At 37.6% G+C, this 17,753-nt stretch overlaps 1 protein-coding gene across 1 annotated transcript in view; it reads left to right on the forward strand.

Moving 5' to 3' along the window:
- Positions 1 to 17,753, forward strand: part of CNTNAP5 (contactin associated protein like 5) — a 716,034-nt gene that overhangs the window by 391,772 nt on the left and 306,509 nt on the right. Inside the window, exon 8 of the mRNA XM_006920991.1 lies at positions 6,797 to 7,061. Within this exon, the coding sequence (XP_006921053.1) occupies positions 6,797 to 7,061 (265 nt within the window). The remainder of the gene's footprint in view (positions 1 to 6,796; positions 7,062 to 17,753) is intronic.

A 17,753-nucleotide genomic window follows, 5' to 3' on the forward strand; every position in this document is an offset into this window, starting at 1 on the left:
CACTATGATCTTTTTCAACAGAATAGTTCACTCTCTGAATGTCCCTCCATTTTTTTACTTTGTTTTCTGTGGTATACCAGAGAGTGAGACTCTTGTGTGCCCAGGTGTCAAATGTCTCATGTTCCAGACCTATCAGATGGAATTCTGGTTCAGACCCTCTTCCAGCTGATGCCAATTCCCACAGCCTCCCACCCCAAATCAGAGTGCAGTCAGGGGTTGGTCTCACTAGGTGTGGCATGCCTGCCTCTGGCCTGATGGGCACGCAGGGGCACACTCACCTAAGCAGTAGGTGTAACAAACCATGTATGTGACTTTGATGAAGCTGTGGCTGCCAGAGGCATGGGGCCCAGGGCAAATTCAGTACTAATGCAGTTCCTAAAGAGCCAGTTTCATGTCTTCTCATGTCTAAGGCAGCAGCATCTCAACCACATCAGTTTCACTGCAAATCTGGAGGCTATTGACCCTACATTCTCCTCACATGCCTTTTATCTACAGCTTCTTTATTTTCAGATTATCATTTAAAGCAGAGCGGAAAATAACTTTCTGGTGCCTTTCACAAAAGAGCAAAATGGCTTTGTTAATATCATGGGCAGTAATAGGTGTTTTGGGGTAGTGAAATGAGTCCAAAGGAATACACTTGCCAAACCAAAATAACTAGAAAAAGATGACAGTTGTCATCACTGTCCATAGTTTGACTGGGGGAAAATGCCCACAAATGAGAAATACTTACAAGCAATTCATCAGCGAAGGACCCTTCAGCCATAACTTGTGGTCTGTGTAGCCAACAAAAGATCAGAAAGTAAGTAGAAATCTTGAAAGAGGATAGATCTCTAACAGACAGATTAGGCAAAGGCAACACCTAAGTGAGAAATTCAAGCAAGGTTAGCTTTTGCCTCTAAAGTTTGTCATGTACATCCATGACTTCAATTGAAATAAGCAAACAATTGTGTTCAGCCATAAAACACAAATTAAGCTATTTGTGAATATCTTTCTTCTTGCGTCTGTTCATTCCTTGTTCTAGTCTAGTCAATTACGGCATTTTTTTTTTTCCCGTGCTATCAGGGCTGGCTAAAATACCTCATGGCCAACGAACAAGTGATGGCGGATTCCGTGTTTGATAAACTGGGAGTCCAGCAGCACACTATTTAATACATTTCAGCTTTTTACATATTATACACTCACACTTAGACCTTAAGGTTTAAGTTTCCCCCATTGCATCTGTAAGCGGAACAGCACATTCCGAAGTTGGTCTCTCGGTACCACAGATAAGCCATTTCTGACAGTCCATCTGATTCACTTCGTAGTCACATGATAAAAACTTAAACAGTACTGACTTTTCTCTTTTAGAACCTTCTTACCCATCAATCGTCAGAAAACCATGGTAATATACTCGTACCGTAAGATCTTTTTGATGAGGCTTTCTACCATGGAGGAAAGCTTTTGGATGGGTTTTATTGGATATCAATCAGTATTTGACAAACTTCAGATTTGGTGGCAGAATATCTTAAATGTGTTTGGAAGGAAGCTGCTGCTCAGAACCTTCGTTCTTATTGCTTTCTTCTGATTTTCATGGCACAGCCCTTAGACTGGCACCCAGTTAAGCAGCTTGCATATAATTTCTATTATCATCTCCAAGAAAGTTTTAACCACTGTAATTCTTGATACTGTTCAGCATTAACCTAATATTCCCTTTACAAAGTATTTTAGGATCCTTTCCTAAAGGGAGAGGGGCAGGAGGAGGAATAGTCTATGGGTTGGTTATTATACTCTGGTAAATATATACATATATATATATATATATACACACACACATACATATATATATATATATATATAACAAATTAAACTTCTTTTTGAAAAATATGAAACAATATCATCTTCTGTTTACTTATCATTTTTTTCATAGTATTGTCTATGGAAACTCTGGCTCTATTTCTTGCAGTAAGAAAGAAATTGGTATCGAAAAGGCCAAGGTTTCCTTTTTATTCCCTTGAAATATTCTAAAGAAAGGTCTTTTAAAATGTAAATATTTGGTTACTATTCTCATGCCAACAATAGGAATGATTCAGAAGATGCCTATCCACCCTCTGGAGAGGAGATAGATGATAAGCATGTGAGTGTCTAGTCTCAATGCCCCAAAGATTGAGGGAATTGGTGGGAACCTTAGAACTATCCAGTTAAATAGCCTCAGGTTACAAAAGAGGAATCTAAGTCTCTAGAAATGACTCATCTCAGGTCAACCCCCAAAAGTGGCAGACCTGGGAAAATAGAAAAATAACTGGTCCGATACTTGTTCTCTTTTGATCCTAACACAACCTATCATTAGCCTTCCAACTGTAGCAGCGAAAAATAAGCATCAGATAATATGGTTTACTCAGTAAATAATTGTGATAAGAATCCAGTTCTACCTAAATTGAACAATTCTACTTCCTTCTCAGAATTCAAAGGAAGATTCTCTATACTCAATTACAAATGTATTATTGTATAAGATCTATACAAGTATTGAAGAGTATATAATTATTATAAGGCAGTACAAAAAATATGATAAATGAATAAATGATACAGTAACACAAACCACTGAAAGCTAATGGAAAACATAGCTACCTTGGGGATGAATGCAGTTTGGAAAGGCCTCAGATATGGGCTAGGAGGAAGGACCATTTAGCCTTAGAGGGAGGGAGTGTGAGGATGGGTACAGTGGCAGATAGTATTTTTAAGGGACAGGTTACCATAGAACCTCTATAAATTGATAGGATGAGTGAGCTTAAGGACTTCTGTTTGCTCTCAGTGTGTCTTCATACTCTAGTGGGGGATGGATACCAGCCAAAGCAGGTGACAATCAATCAGCGGCAAGGACCATCTACTGTTTCCTAATAGAAGTTCCTTGTGCAAACAGAGGAGAGTGGGAGCCATGCCTGATCTTCCCTCCCCTTGTCTCTACACAGCAACCCCTATCAATTTTACCTCCAAAATATCGGTTTACTTTTCTCCTTCTTTTCTTTGCCATTCTAGACAGAGCCTTCAACAAGCCCTTAACTGCTCTAGTCTACTGGACTGCAATAGCTGTCTGAAGCTGGCCCTTGGCCACTCTATTCTGCACACAGTACACTCTCTACTCCCCACTGAGAAATGCATCTGAAGCACAATATTAGTACATGTCCTAGTCTCTACATCAATTTCCTCTTCTTTCAATTTCTTCTTTTTTTTTTTTTTTTTATCATGGGATCAAGTTCCAGTACCTCAACATGGTAAAAAGGATTACATGATTGCCTCCCTTTTTGTCCTTTGCATTTCATCTTGCCTGCTGTTGTCCTGGTTTCTGGACTACAGTCAACTGATCTTTCGTCAGATACTTAAATATGCCCCACACCTTCTGTACGAGGCCTTAGCAATTATTGCTCCTTCTGCTCAGAAAACACTTCTCTTCACTCTCCAATGAACTAATTCTGCTATTCTGTAAATCTCAGTTTCAATATCACCTTCTTAAGGAAGCCTTTTCTAACCCTCCAGATTGGGACAGGTTTTTGTTGTTGTTGTTGTTTATGACCCTGTGTATTGCTCCTTCATAGTAATCGTTGAAATAGGGGTTTCTCTCTGCTATTTGAAAGGAGGACCTCCTTGGGAAGAATGAATCAATGAAAAGGGTTTGCTTCCTCCACTGACACAAACTTGGATCTTATGTTTCAAACATCTGGCTGTCCTTAGGAAGCCACCAGACTTCATGAGTCAGATAGAAGACCATGTCAGCTCTTGTATATGTTACAAGAAGTATTTTACATAGATATGGGCAGTCTCTCTGAGATGATCTATAAACATATACTTAGGGTTTCAATGTTCTGTAGTTAAACCATAGAAATCAAATAGTTTTGTCTGAGAAAGTTAGGGAAGGAACTTCTGTGTTTTGAGGGGTACAGAGAAAATGTCATAAAAGATCCCACTGAAAGAAAATGGACACTGTTTGGGAGGCTCCAAGAAAGCTATCTTTATCTTTGGGCTAGCACTTCTGGGTACCTCACCTTTTGGGGAAGGTGGTGGATGTATGTGCATGAAAGCACAAGGCACTAAGAACTGGCACCTTATGGACAAAGAGAGGTCCCAGTTAGGGGTACCAGCAATGTGTGGCAGTTGTTGCTTTGGGGAGGCCTCACTAGAGTTTTGACCAGCAGCCTCAGTTAGACAGTGAGGGTCACTATTCAATCTGGACATGATGATGTTGTCAGGAGAAATGCATCAGACATCAAGGATTTATTATATTCAATATAGAGTGATCTTTGGTTTTGGACAGCAAAAGACCCTATAGGTCTTGCAAGATATATAGAGGAAAAAGGGACCTGTGGCAGTGATACTGACTTCCTTTCAAGCTTATCTACAGGGCCAGATGGGTTGATTTGTTTTGGAGGTTGGACCCCGTGTCATGGCACACTTTGTACCAATTACAGTCAAAGTGTACATTTAATGACGATAGAGTGCAAAGGACCAGAATTACATTTATATGTATAACATAAAAACCCCAGAGGACCAGAGAAACTGTCTAAAGACAGAGTACCTATCCTGATACATTTTAAAGTTACCCCGTTTCTAGTTGAACAAAGCGGTGATCACCACATGCAGCCTTAACCTTAACCAGTGAGAATCCATCAGGCACTTATTTGGAGTTCTCGCCACCAGAATCTAGCCAGGGAAACTAGAGTGTCCCATGCATGTCCTTCAAGGGATTTTCCCTTGCTTGTTTCACAACCACCTGAGGCCCATTAGACATTCAGTGGAATGGAGTGAGTCTTGTCAGATGTGAGTGAACTGATAAAATGCGGGGAGAATCTCAGTTCCTCTGGACCCCAAATTTCCAGGGATAAGACTTTTGTTAAATTACTTACCTTCTCTAAGACCAGTTTGTACATTCTTTAAGTATATGTGGTGTTATTGTGCAGAGTACATGAGATAGGTATGTCAGTGCTTAACCTCCTGCCAGGCACAGTGGGGCAGTATAAACTGTGGGCATTTTTTTGATAGATAGCAGGAGCTTTACCCTTTGACACATTAATTACCTTCTAGGGATCTAGCCCGAAGAGAAGAAAACTTCTAAGCAACTGGAACAGATGATTAATGCAAGAATATGCTCATAGCAGTGTGCTTGATGAGAGAATCATTAAGAATGCACTAGAAGTTTGTTTGAAGACTACTTGTTTTCAGAAATGCAAGCAACCATAAACAAACATGGCTGAGATCTAGGAAGGTTTTTCCAGGCTACGAGGTGTTTGGAGCTGAGCAATTAACCTTCTCTGGATCTCAGAGCTGTACTAGGTATCTAATCCTCCTACTTAGCCACTTCAATAGAGAGTTGAATTCAGGCAGCTGGTCAAGCAAGGGTGCTCTCCTTTTGGAAACTCTTGTCTATTTTGCATAAATGGCATGGGCTATGGGTTTATAAAAAGGCAGTTATTCAGTGGCCTGGAAGGAAATATTTACATGGAACTTGATGTGTCTATGACTATTTAGGTGAGAATAATGTGTTATGCTTACCTGAATAAGCTTGCTACATTCTTGTAGAAATCAGTTTGGAGTCTAAAAGTGATTAATGATAGCATATGGTTGGTTATGGGGTTTGAGATAAAAATTCCAAATGGCTTTAATAATATAACACCTATTTACAACTTACAGACACCCCAGGCTTTCTCTTCACTCATCTAAGAAAAATGACTCCAGAGCAAAGCTCAGTTGGCACATGTACATAGGTCTTTATTTTCCTGGAACTTTCTGTTATAGACGCTCACTCTAGTCATCTTCAGATACACTTGGACTAGTTTTTCCTCATTTATGGAAAAATAACCGTCTTCTTCTTCTTTCTGGTTCTAGTCTATGCATTCTTAATATTCCCCACCTCTAGTCCTCTCATCCACCCTTAAACCCCCTCTATTACTAAAAAAAAAAACCCAAAACCAAAAAACAAACAAACAAAAAAACGTTTAATGAATTAAAAACCTGTCCAATGCCACTTTACTGCTTCTAAGTTTGAATTATAACTTTAGCAAGCATAAAAGGGCTTTTAAACTCTGCCTCATGATCCCTGGCCTTGCCTGCCCAACTTAATGTTCAGAAATGACAAGTTCCCTGTAATTCCCCAGAGGTGTTATTTTGCTAATTTCTGCAAACCTTTGCACGCACCATGCCATTTGCTGAAAAGGCTAGCTGGGCACACTCATTTCTCTCCTTCCACACTTACTTCCAGGAAGGCATTGCCGCCCTTGTGAAATCTTTGCTTATATAGTTATTTCTTTTAGCACTTCCCTTGGAGCTAGTGTCTATCTGGCTTGTAGCACATTCCACATTGTAATAGATAGATAGATAGATAGATAGATAGATAGATAGATAGATAGATAGATAGATAGATAGATAGATAGACAGATAGATAGGTAGATAAATAGATAAATATCTTCAAAAGTTATCCCAGTGCTTGGTGCATAGTTGACTTAAACAGTACATATTTATTTGATGAATGAATGCAATTATTTTCATATCTGATTCCCTTAAAAATATTGATGTGTTCCATGCCACTCCCACCCCACACAGGTCTTTGATGGCCTTCTTTTCAGACAGCATTAGGATCCTTAACACAGGAATGGAAAATAATCTTGCCAGTATATCTGAACAAAGCTGACACATTTTTTCCTTTAAGATTTTGCAGTTGAATGTGGAATGATCCTGAAATTAAGGTCAGCTCCGGGTGGTTGTTTATATCAGCTGTCAGATTGCAGAATAAAAAATGGCTTTTATATGTTTGATTTTTATTGTTTTCCAGGGCAATGTCACTTTTTCCTGCTCCGAACCACAAATTGTTCCCATCACATTTGTCAACTCCAGCAGCAGTTATTTGCTGCTGCCTGGCACCCCCCAAATTGATGGGCTCTCAGTGGGTTTCCAGTTTCGAACATGGAACAAGGATGGTCTGCTTCTGTCCACAGAGCTGTCTGAGGGCTCGGGGACTCTGCTGCTGAGCCTAGAGGGCGGGACCCTGAGACTCCTGATTCAGAAAACGACAGAACGGACAGCTGAAATCCTCACAGGTACCTTGTCTCACAACCTCTAGGTCGGTTTCTAGTTCAACCAAGTCAATGAATGTTTGAGATTCGGACTAAAACATAATAGAATCCATCTCTCAGGGATGGCAGATGAATTTGGCAGTATTCACAAATTTACTCTCAATCTGAAAAGGCAAACAATTTAGCTATGTAAGCGTTGGCAAATTATTTAATTTCCTTGTCCCTTAGCAGTTTCATCTGAGCAGTGGGAATAAGAATTCCTGTCTAATACTATTGAGCATATTATAGACCATATACAGAGTACTTTGCTAGGTCTCTACAGACATGGCATATGTTATACGGAATCTTCACCTTGCTCATTCAAGGAAAGTATTATTTTCTATTTTGTAGGTGAAAAAATGAAGAGTCATGGAGGCTAAATCACATAGTAGTAAGTGGTGGAACTGCAGTTTCATCCAGAATTTGTCTGACTTCAGAGTCTATAGTTTCCCTGTATACAATACCACCATCAGACTTTTCACAGTCATCAAATTCTATTTCAAGTAAAAAAATTGGTTAGTCTTTAAAAATATTTTTAATTATATATATTTTAATATATTAAGTAAATATTACTACATATGACATCTGAGAATGGCAAAACTTAAAAAAAATGTCCTCAAATAACTGAGATTTGGAAAGCACTTACTTTATACCAATATAGTATAGATTCTAACATGTAGTGATATAAAACAGATCTGTGAAAAAGTTTTGTTCTTCAGTCTGGTTTTGCTGTTTCTTTGACACAGAATAATGGACCTTTCCATAGCCTTCTTCATTTGTATCATACTAATGTCTTACATCTTTCCAGGGGCAGTGTGTTGACTTAATTGACAAGTACTTACTGAGATCAGACCATGTGCCAACCATTAGATTGAAGCTAAGCCATTCCGCTGGGTCAACAAATCCTTTGATCAGCCTCTCTGAATGTAGTGTGAATCAAATGCCCCCCCCCCTCCTCTGTGCACCTTGAGCCAATATCCATCCTGGATTACACTACATTACATTTTTATTTAATATAAATGTCTTTCTTCCTCCACTGGGCTGTGAATTTTATTATTGAAATAAATTAAATAAAATTAAGTTAAATAGTAAAGAACATGACTTAATAGTCAAGATCAAGTTGACTATGTGAGAGCCTCATATAACAATAAGTGAAAAAAAAGGCTCATCGAACTCCTTCGAATAGCAGAAAAGACTAGGTCTGGGAGTCAGATAAACAAGTTCAAAAAGTACCTCTTCTTACTGTTCTGTCACCTGAATAAGCTTCTTAACTTTCATATATAAAAGAAAGTATATTAATTATTTATAGCTATGTAATGAATTACACCATTTTTTTTTTTACTTGTAACCATTTATGATGTCTCAGTTTCTAAGGGTAAGGAATCCAGAGACATCTTTGGCTGGGTGACTCTAGCTGGATACCATTATCTCAAGGTTCAACTGGGAGTAAGTGTGCTTCCAAGCTCACTCATGAGGCTCTTGGCACACCTCAAGAAGACTCACTTCCAAGCTTATTCCTATGGCCTCCTAGAAGGCTGCCTCATAAAATGACAGCACTTTTACCCCAGAGTGAGTGATCCACAGGGCACTGAGACAAAAAACACAGTCTCTGCCATATTCTATTCATTAAAAATAAGTCTAGCCCTTGCCTAAGCCAAGGGAATTATACAAGGATGTGACATTAGAAGCCTTCGATCATCAGGGACCATCTTAAAGTCTACCTATCATATGAGATAAAAATAAATTCTTACATCACAAGGCAGTAATGGGGATTAAATGAGATAATGCATCTAAAATCCTTAGCACAGTTTTGAGAAGCTATTTAGAACTTTTTCCTTCTGTATTGACTCAAGACCTATAGGTAGAAAAGGCCTCACTCCATAGAGTCATAAAAGCTGAGTGAATTCGTGCAGCCACAGGACTTCTATAAAATTTATAAGATTTCCTTTAATGGAGGTAAGTTAATAACTTAGAAACATAATATTTTTCATGTGCAGAGTTATAAAAGTTAAACTTCAATCCTCATTTAAAGAAGAAAAATGTAAGCTGACACTGGGCTATTTCTATGTAATCAGTGAAATGTTTGAGTACAGGGACTTGTAGGCCTCGGGTCAAAAATGCAGTTTTAATATAGTGCAAGCTCTGGTGGCACTTTGCTCTAAAGCATCTAGGTGCTGCCTATATTATTAAGCACATGTCAGCCCATTAAAATATGTTTATGAGGGAGAGAGTGGCTGGTAAAAGCTGCCATATTACTCAGCTACAGATGGAGGAAAAAGACATCAGTTATATCACACCTGTCTTTCAAAAAATAAAAAAAAATAAAATAAAGGAGTTTTTAAAAATGTGCTGAGTTCCTGAAATCTGTCTCAGAAGTCTCTTGCTTGGTTCCTTATTCGGTTTTGGAAAATTTTAACTTCTTTCATGTTTCTTTAAAATGGATCAAGCTTTTGTGTCTGCTGAGATTTTTTCTACCTGGTGGGGGGAGGAGAAAGACAGGAAAACAAACAAAAAATCAAACAAACAAAAACATTTTTCTCTCCCTTACATCGCTGAGGAAACTTGTTTCCCAAGTATCATATTGGTTTTATAACAGATGAAAAAAGAATCCGAAATAAACTAGAAAGTAATCACCATTGGACCAATAATTTTTGAGGAGGCGAACGTTGATCCATGGTACATCATGGAAAACAGAAAATAGCACCACATTTTATTAACAGGACAGAGAATCCAAATATTTCAAGATTTATTTCAGACTAGTTTAGGTTTTTCTAACTTACTAGGTCAAAAAAATGAAAAGATAGTCCCTGTAGACAGGCAAGACACCAATGCCTGGCTCATCCATTCTTGTTTCCAGAGCTTAGTGCAGTGTGCATAGCTTTTCAAACAAGGGATTATTTTGGGCTTCTTGCATTGGCGATCAGGGAGATAAGTGCAAACTAAATGCATCATCAAAATAGAAGGCATCGGACTTTAGTCGTCCTAGGTAATAAAGTTTCCGGAAGATGAAGGACAGCAGTATGATCCTTCCCTTTTATTTTTATTTTCTATTTTTGTTCTCATTTTTCTCGAAAGTCTTATATACGTAGCTATGAGGAAAAGTCGAAGGCACCATTTTGCTGGAAGTGATATGAGAGTAGAATCAACGTTGTGGAACTCCTGAGGGTCAACATTGAGCTAGGATCTGTCATAAAATACTGAAGAAAAAATAAAAACATAAAACTTATGAAGTGGCTATTATTTTGCCAAAATGAATAAAAGAAATTTGAGAATCAGAAATTAAGTTGAAAGGACTAGGATGATGTTCAACCTCAGTCCTCCCCTTTGAATTCCCAAGTTCATGATGTTTACATTGTATCTTGCTGCCACTTGCATTCATGCTTTTTTTTTTTAATTGTCAGTTGTTTACATAATTCAAATATAAATAAATTATGCTTTAGAAGAAAGATCTGCAGACAAATGTAAAGTAGGCTATTAAGAAAAATAAGCTATTTAGGATCTAAACTTGGGTTTTCCCAAAACATTTTACTTGGTGGTTCAGTTATTGGCAGATTCTTGAGGTAAGTAGGATCAACACAAGATGGTAAATCCATTGTCTTTACGGACTTGTGGTCTACTTTAGCTAAAGTTGTCTATGTAATATTACAAAGTAAATCATACATATCTATAGATCAACACACACACATGCACACAGACACACACACACGCCAACATTCTTTGAGTACATGTGACATCATACTTTTTTCAGACCTTTTTGAATGCTCGGTGCCTATTAGTAAGATTATCATCTAAGCTTTCAGGATACTAAATGACAGAAAGTACTGCTAATAGTCTATCTGCTTCTCAAGACTTTTCCCTGTGTTGCACAGCCTTTCCCATTCTGGTCACCCCTTTGCCAACACCACATGGAAATCTGGGGACTGCACAAGAGCAGGAGAATGCCTTTAAGGAATCCTGCGGCATGGTGAGCCTTGCCATTTCTTCTTTGAGGAATCAGAACAACCCTTAGGCAAATCTTCAACAAATGAACAAACGCGTTGTTTTCTTATTTTATGCATCACAAACCTCAATTATGTAGCACTTCTCCTGAGGTAGCATGAGTCACGGGGACCACTCTATCTCTCAAGTCCATATTTATTCATTGAACAACAGACAACATGCTCTATATTTTAATGAAGAAAACGGCTGCTGTTTTAAAGACTCTTAAAAAGGTAATTAGAATGGAGACTGCCATTGTTCAAACCAACCTGCATTTCTAAGAAAACAGGAAATTGTATAAAAGTAAAGGCAACCACCTGGTTCATTTCTTTGGAGAACGTTTTTAATTTTGTGTGAAACATTAAGTAACCTAAAGAAAAAGCTGGCACCATTATAATCATTTTGAAAGTGATCTGATATTTCAATGTTTGTTTGATTTTTCTGATGGGACAATACTGGGGAATGAGAAAAGGTGAAAGAGTTCTGGGAAGTTTAGTCATTAAAACTTGAAGTCTGATTTTTCTACTATAGCACTTCTCAAAAACTCAGCTCCTCACTGAAAAGCAAGTCTGGGCAAAGACTTGAACTCAGGCTTCAGGATTTAGGATTGCAGCCTAGCTATGGTCTGTATGGAGAATGTGAATAAGTTTTGTTCTATTAAACTGCATTTTCTTTTTTTTTTTGCTAAAAGAAAGAGTTGGTTTAGAATTGCTAAAGTCTCTTCTAGACATTTATATGAGTTCTTGAAGAAAAACAGTAGGCCAATCCAGTCGCTTATCATCTTCAAATAAATCATCAACTCAAGAGTTTTCTTTTGCGAATGAGGTAAATGGCCTTGACTAGGGGTCTTCAGGGCCATGCCCTCTGCCAGAGGTCATGTTTCTCAACTCCCAACATTGTGGTGCATTTTATGGAATAAGAAAGGTGGATTTGGCCTCTTTCAGATAATGAATTTTGTGAATGAGATGCTTGGATGTCCCAGAAGGATTATGTATATGACACTCAGTGATCCATACAGGTGTCAAAGGTTCAAATCTGCTTTTTCTTTCTTCAGTAACCTTTAAATCACAGTAGAATGCTCTGTGTGTGTGTGTGTGTGTGTGTGTGTGTGTGTGTGTGTGTGTGTGTATTGGTAAGGGGATTATCAGAATATGTAAGGCATTTAAACTACATTAATATGTATTGGAGCTATTTCTGTGGAGAGAAAACAAGACAGATACATGATAAGGGTCTTGAATATGGGAGAAGCTTTCTCAAAGATGAGGGTTTTTATGTGTTTATTTCACTGCAGGAAGTAGAATAAGCACAGTAAGACCAAACGGCAAAAAAATCACTTTGGATTTTTCATTAAAGAGTATTCTATTCAGAGCTTTGCAGCTTCACAATATACTGCTTTGAAGTCACTAGAGGTATCAACCCCAGAGTGGAATTTTCAGGACTGAAAAATAAGTCTCAGCACAACTGAATGGAACCAGAAGACAAAGGAGGAAGTTTCCAGACAGATACTTCTTACCCAGTAGCTGGGCACAGTTAATAAATATAAGAAGATGAAAGCCAATCACCAGGCAAAAATAAAATAAAATAAAAAATAAAATAAAATAAACCAGAATTCTTGGGCAAAGGAAAACACAACTAGCAAAGATCCAAGTATCAACAAGATGCCATGAAAAGTTTTCAGTTGAGGCAAATGACTTATTGAAGAGGCCATCTCAGCTCATCTCATTTAGTCCTTAGGTATAAGCAATAGTATTCATCCTATTTTCTTAACCAAATTATTAATTTCTTGATATTATTATGGTTTCTTGAATAGTAAGAGTTAGAAGGCATTCCAAAAATATCAATTAAGCAATCCATTCTAATTAGTCATTAATTTTCTATACTTAGACTGCTTTGACTGACTCATCTTTTTCTTAGCTGAAGATGTGATGAAATTCTAGCAACGTGACCTTGATTAGCAGCCAAAAATGATATTTATTTAGTAGTTATTTAATATTGTGTTTAAATTAAATAAGTCATCCTAGAACTGTGGGCAATACCATCCTACTTATCTTTTAGTATTTATCTCAGTTGATATTTTCTCAGGAAACATTTCTGTAGTAGGTCTGATACCCTGTCATCTTCTAGCTCTTTTCCTTTGTAGTATTGGCCCTAAATATGTGTTTATATGTATGTGTTAATTCACTAAGAATACCATAACAAAATACTACATATTAGGTGACTTAGAAATTTATTTTCTTACAGTTTTTGAGGCTAGAATTCCAAGATCAAGGGGTTGGTAGGGTTGATTTATTCTAAGGGCTTCTCGCTTGGCTTATAAATGGCTGTCTTCTCCTCGTGTCTTCACCTGGTCTTCCCTCTGTGCCCATCTGCATCCTAATATCTTCTTCTTGTGAGAACACCAATCATATTGGATATGAGCCAGTCATATGATCTTGTTTTACCTTAATTACCTCTTTAAAGGTCTTATCTCCAAACACAGATATATTTCTAGGTACTGGGGTTAGGACGTCAGCATATAAACTGGGGGGTTAGCACAATTCATCCCATGACAATGTATATTAATTATCTGTCTATATAATTGGTTGTTCAATGCTCCTCTTACAATTTGAATGTGCAGATCCATGGGAAAAGAACATTGTCTGTCTTCCTAACCACTATTTGCCCAAGGCGTAATATAGTACCTTGCTTATAATAGGTCTTCAAAAACTATTTGCCACATGTCTAAGCAACTATCTAAATGAATTAACTAGTAGAATTGACCTCCAAGATATTTCTACAAGATATAATTTTAACAGTGAAAAAATAATTCATAGTAATTTTAAACAAATATTAATATTATAACGATTATATGCTGCAGAATGTGTCAAACCAAGGAATGAACTGTATTAAGGGAGGTTCTAATTAAAGACCAGTGGAGCTGCCAGAGGTAGGGGGAAGGCTAGGAGAGCTGCATCGTGAAGAACAGAAGTGCATACCTTTATTAATACTTGTGACCAGATGGTTGTAGGCCACAGCCCTACAATTAACATAGCTGCTCCCCCAAATATTTCCCTTTTTCTTATAAGTTGTTTGTATGTAGCCACCATCTGCACATCAAGTAAACATAACTTCATGCTCTGCTTCAATTAAGTTGTCATTAACGTCTCTATGCTTCAGCTAAGGTAATGTTAATGAGAATATCCTATTAGCAATGGCAAAAAAAAAAAGCCATGAGGCCATGACTACCACAGCAAACCATCTAGATGAGCACATATTTTGAGTTTCAGAAGAAAAAAATATATAATGAGGCATTTATTGTATGGGAAACTGAGAAATGCAATTGCCTGAACTTTAAGATATTAAGCAAAGGTTCAGAGTATTTACTAAAGTAGTGATTTCTTGGGCATTTTTAGCTTTTTTAGGTCTAAGTAACGTTGAATGAAGCATATTACTTCTTAACTTACTTTTCTTCTTTACCCCTTACTCAAAAGAGGAACTGAAGAAGCTAGATTTTTATTATTATAGCAGAATAATCTAATAGTCAAATCTGCTATTACTGCCTTTACTCTTTCATATTTTCCACTTCAACAATTCTATCATATAATTCACTTTACCTCCATTTAATTCAGGCAGTTGTTGAAGTGTCTCCTCTGCTCATGGTATTCTCAAACCTAAGAATGGAGGCTCTGCCCTCTAGGATCTCACAGGCACTGTTGGGAGAGTTGATACACTGGGGCATTTATAATGCAATAAGACACATGCTCAGCATATTGAGGTAACTTAGAGGAGAGACACTAGACTGAGTGAGAAAAGGAAGTCTTCCTAGGGGCAGGAACAATGCAGCTTGATTTTCAAGAATAAATAGAATTTGGCCAAAGATGGACAGAAAAGATGCTTCAATTAAAGAAAAGAAATAGGAGGAGCTCTAGAGGCATAAGAGACAGGTGGCTTAGGATGTTGGAGTCACAGAGAAAAAGGAGGACAGACCAAAGATGCTGCAGCATTTTGGTCAGAGACACTGAGCTTTGGCTGTATCCTGAAGGTGACAGAGAATTGTCTGTCTCTGGAGTCAAGCTTCATTTTTATAATGTAGATGTTTCAGCTGAGCATTCAAATCTGTACTAGGGAAACAACACCTTTACCATCGACAAAAACATGTCTCCTTTCCTGTCTAACTCTAGTGGATGGCAAACCCAGCTGTTTTCCTCTCATATGCTGAACAAAGGCTTTGAGAATCTGGGTTACCTTGACATGTGAGCCGAGATTTAACAACTTGGAAAGGTTTATCTGTGATTTATGGTGCATGCTCCAGAGAGGGCTCTGTTGATGATACTTGGTAATGGAATTCAGCTGGTCTGATGCTCAATTAATCAATGAACATTTGGAGATGGCAAAATGTGCCCTGTCGATGCCAGGGGCAGGACACCAAAACATGACTCAGATTCAGACCCCCAGGAACTTATAATCTTATTGGAGAGATGAGACTTGCAAAAATGAATTGTTAATTAATATTTCAAGGCAGTAAATAATATTAACTAAATGAATAGATCAAGCAGCAGATGTTACATGAACTTTGAAGAAAGAATCACTATGTACTGGTCTGGTCAAGGAAAGTCTGCTTCGATAATTTCCTGATTTATTAACTTATTCATTCAAGCATTCAGTACTTTTTATATGCCCTTTACAGTGATAGGTGACGGTGACAGTTTAAAAAAGGAAACACTAGAAGAAAACCTGGGCATTGGAGGATTGGGAGAGGAATTTGGATAGTGGAAGAACTAGGAAAACAACATAAGGTGGCTAGAGCCTGGGAGTGGAAGCAGTAATTAGTTCAGAGCATTCACTTAAAGAGTAATAAACACATTAGCCTCACTAGAGTAGTGGATTTGTGTAGGAATATTGGGAAACAAGGTTGCGAGTACAGGTAGAGACTTGATTACAGAAAGCATAGACTGTCAGGATAAGCAGTGTAAGTTTCATTTTTTAGAGCTCCATGGCCCACTGGAGAGATATTTGATACAAGGTCAACAATAACTTTGCTCTTTAAATAGCTCAATCTAACAAGCTGTCCTATATAAGAAAGAGATCAGAGGCTGGGAAAAGAGGGAGGCTGTCACAAAAATTTGCAGCTTCAATGATAAGCAATAGAATAAATGTTGAAAAGAGAATTTAAGAAATGTGTGCATTCAAGCTAATGTATGTAGGGAAGAGTTAATAAAATTTGAAAATTGATGGACAAATGGTATCCAAGAAATACAGAACTCAGGATCTAAGCTGTAGCATAATGGTACTAATAATTGTGATATGCTCTTTTATAATGCGATAGACATATTAAGACTGCCTAATTCAATTATTCATATAACCCCACTTTGTTCTCTCAAAAATTGAAACTGCCTTTGAACTATGAAGTAGAGGTAGGTAGATATGACAAGATATCGAAAAACAGCTGAACTGGGTTTTCTGGAGAAGATAAAGCCTTGAAACTTCCAAATCAAGCCAGGCAATTCTATCTCTATTTTACAGATGAGGAAGCAGGTGTAGAGAGATTAAGAAATTTGTCTAAATTATTAGAAATTATAAGTGGCAGACCTTGATCCAGAGATAATGAGTGAATAACAACATCAAGGAAATTGTTTCCAGTGATTTCCAGGGTTGGAAGTGAAGCCTTCAGGGACTCTGATCTGGTCTGGGCTATAGCTTTGCAAGTCCACATGTGGTATAATGACTGATTAACGTTAAAGATCCTGAGATAGCCACTTTGTTCCAAAGGCTCTGTCTTCAACCTGTAAAGAGATACACTGAAGTAAGATGAAGGTTGAAATGAAAACATCTGTTACAAATTTGAATGAGAATGGGAGAGAGAAAGAGAGAGAGAGCGAGAGAGAGGCACCAAGGCTCAGAAACCTAAAATTTATTTCTTTAACCCAATGGTTCTCAACCAAAGGAAGTTTTCCATTCCCACCTACCTCAACCTCTCATTACCCTGCACTCCATCCAGAGGATATTTGGTAATGTCTGGTGACATTTTTGGTGCTGGAGATGGGGATCTGTTACTAGCATCTGTTACTAGTGAGTCAAGGACACTGCTAAACATTCTACCCAAGACGCATACTACAGGACATCCCACCACCAACAAAGAATTCTCCTTTCCAAAAGATTCAGTGCCAGTGTTGAGAAACTCTGCTTTAATGGAAAAAGTTTACTCCTATGAGAAAGTCTAGGGCTTTGGAATATTACTTAGCTGCTCTGAATCTGTCTCATCAAATATAAACTGTAATTTGTTGTGAAGGTCTCATTACAAAAAGTATAAAAAAGACAAATGCTCAATAATATAATTTACCTAGAAAAAGAAAATCGAAGTAATAACAATTAGCTAGAATTCTAAAGTCTGACCCAAGTAGACATTCTGAGAAGCAAAATTTGAATCACATTCGAATTCTTCATACAATCTACAAGGTTCTCAAAAGGATAAGACCGAAGTTTGAATTCAGTGTTGTCAAAAGGGAAGTTGCCCTGTGAGAATGTAAGCTGGTACAGCCACTTTGGAAGCCCTGTGGTAGTTTGTTAAACGATTAAGGTAGAAATGTGTACACAAATTTTCATAGCAGCATTGTTTATAATAACTCCAAAGTGGAAACAACTTAAATGCCCATTAACTGGTGAATGGATAAATGAATGTGATGTATCCATACAGTGGAATATCATTCAGCCATAAAAATA

This window comes from Pteropus alecto, unplaced genomic scaffold (genome assembly GCF_000325575.1).
Source record: "Pteropus alecto unplaced genomic scaffold, ASM32557v1 scaffold3, whole genome shotgun sequence".
Taxonomy (NCBI): Eukaryota; Metazoa; Chordata; class Mammalia; order Chiroptera; family Pteropodidae; genus Pteropus; species Pteropus alecto.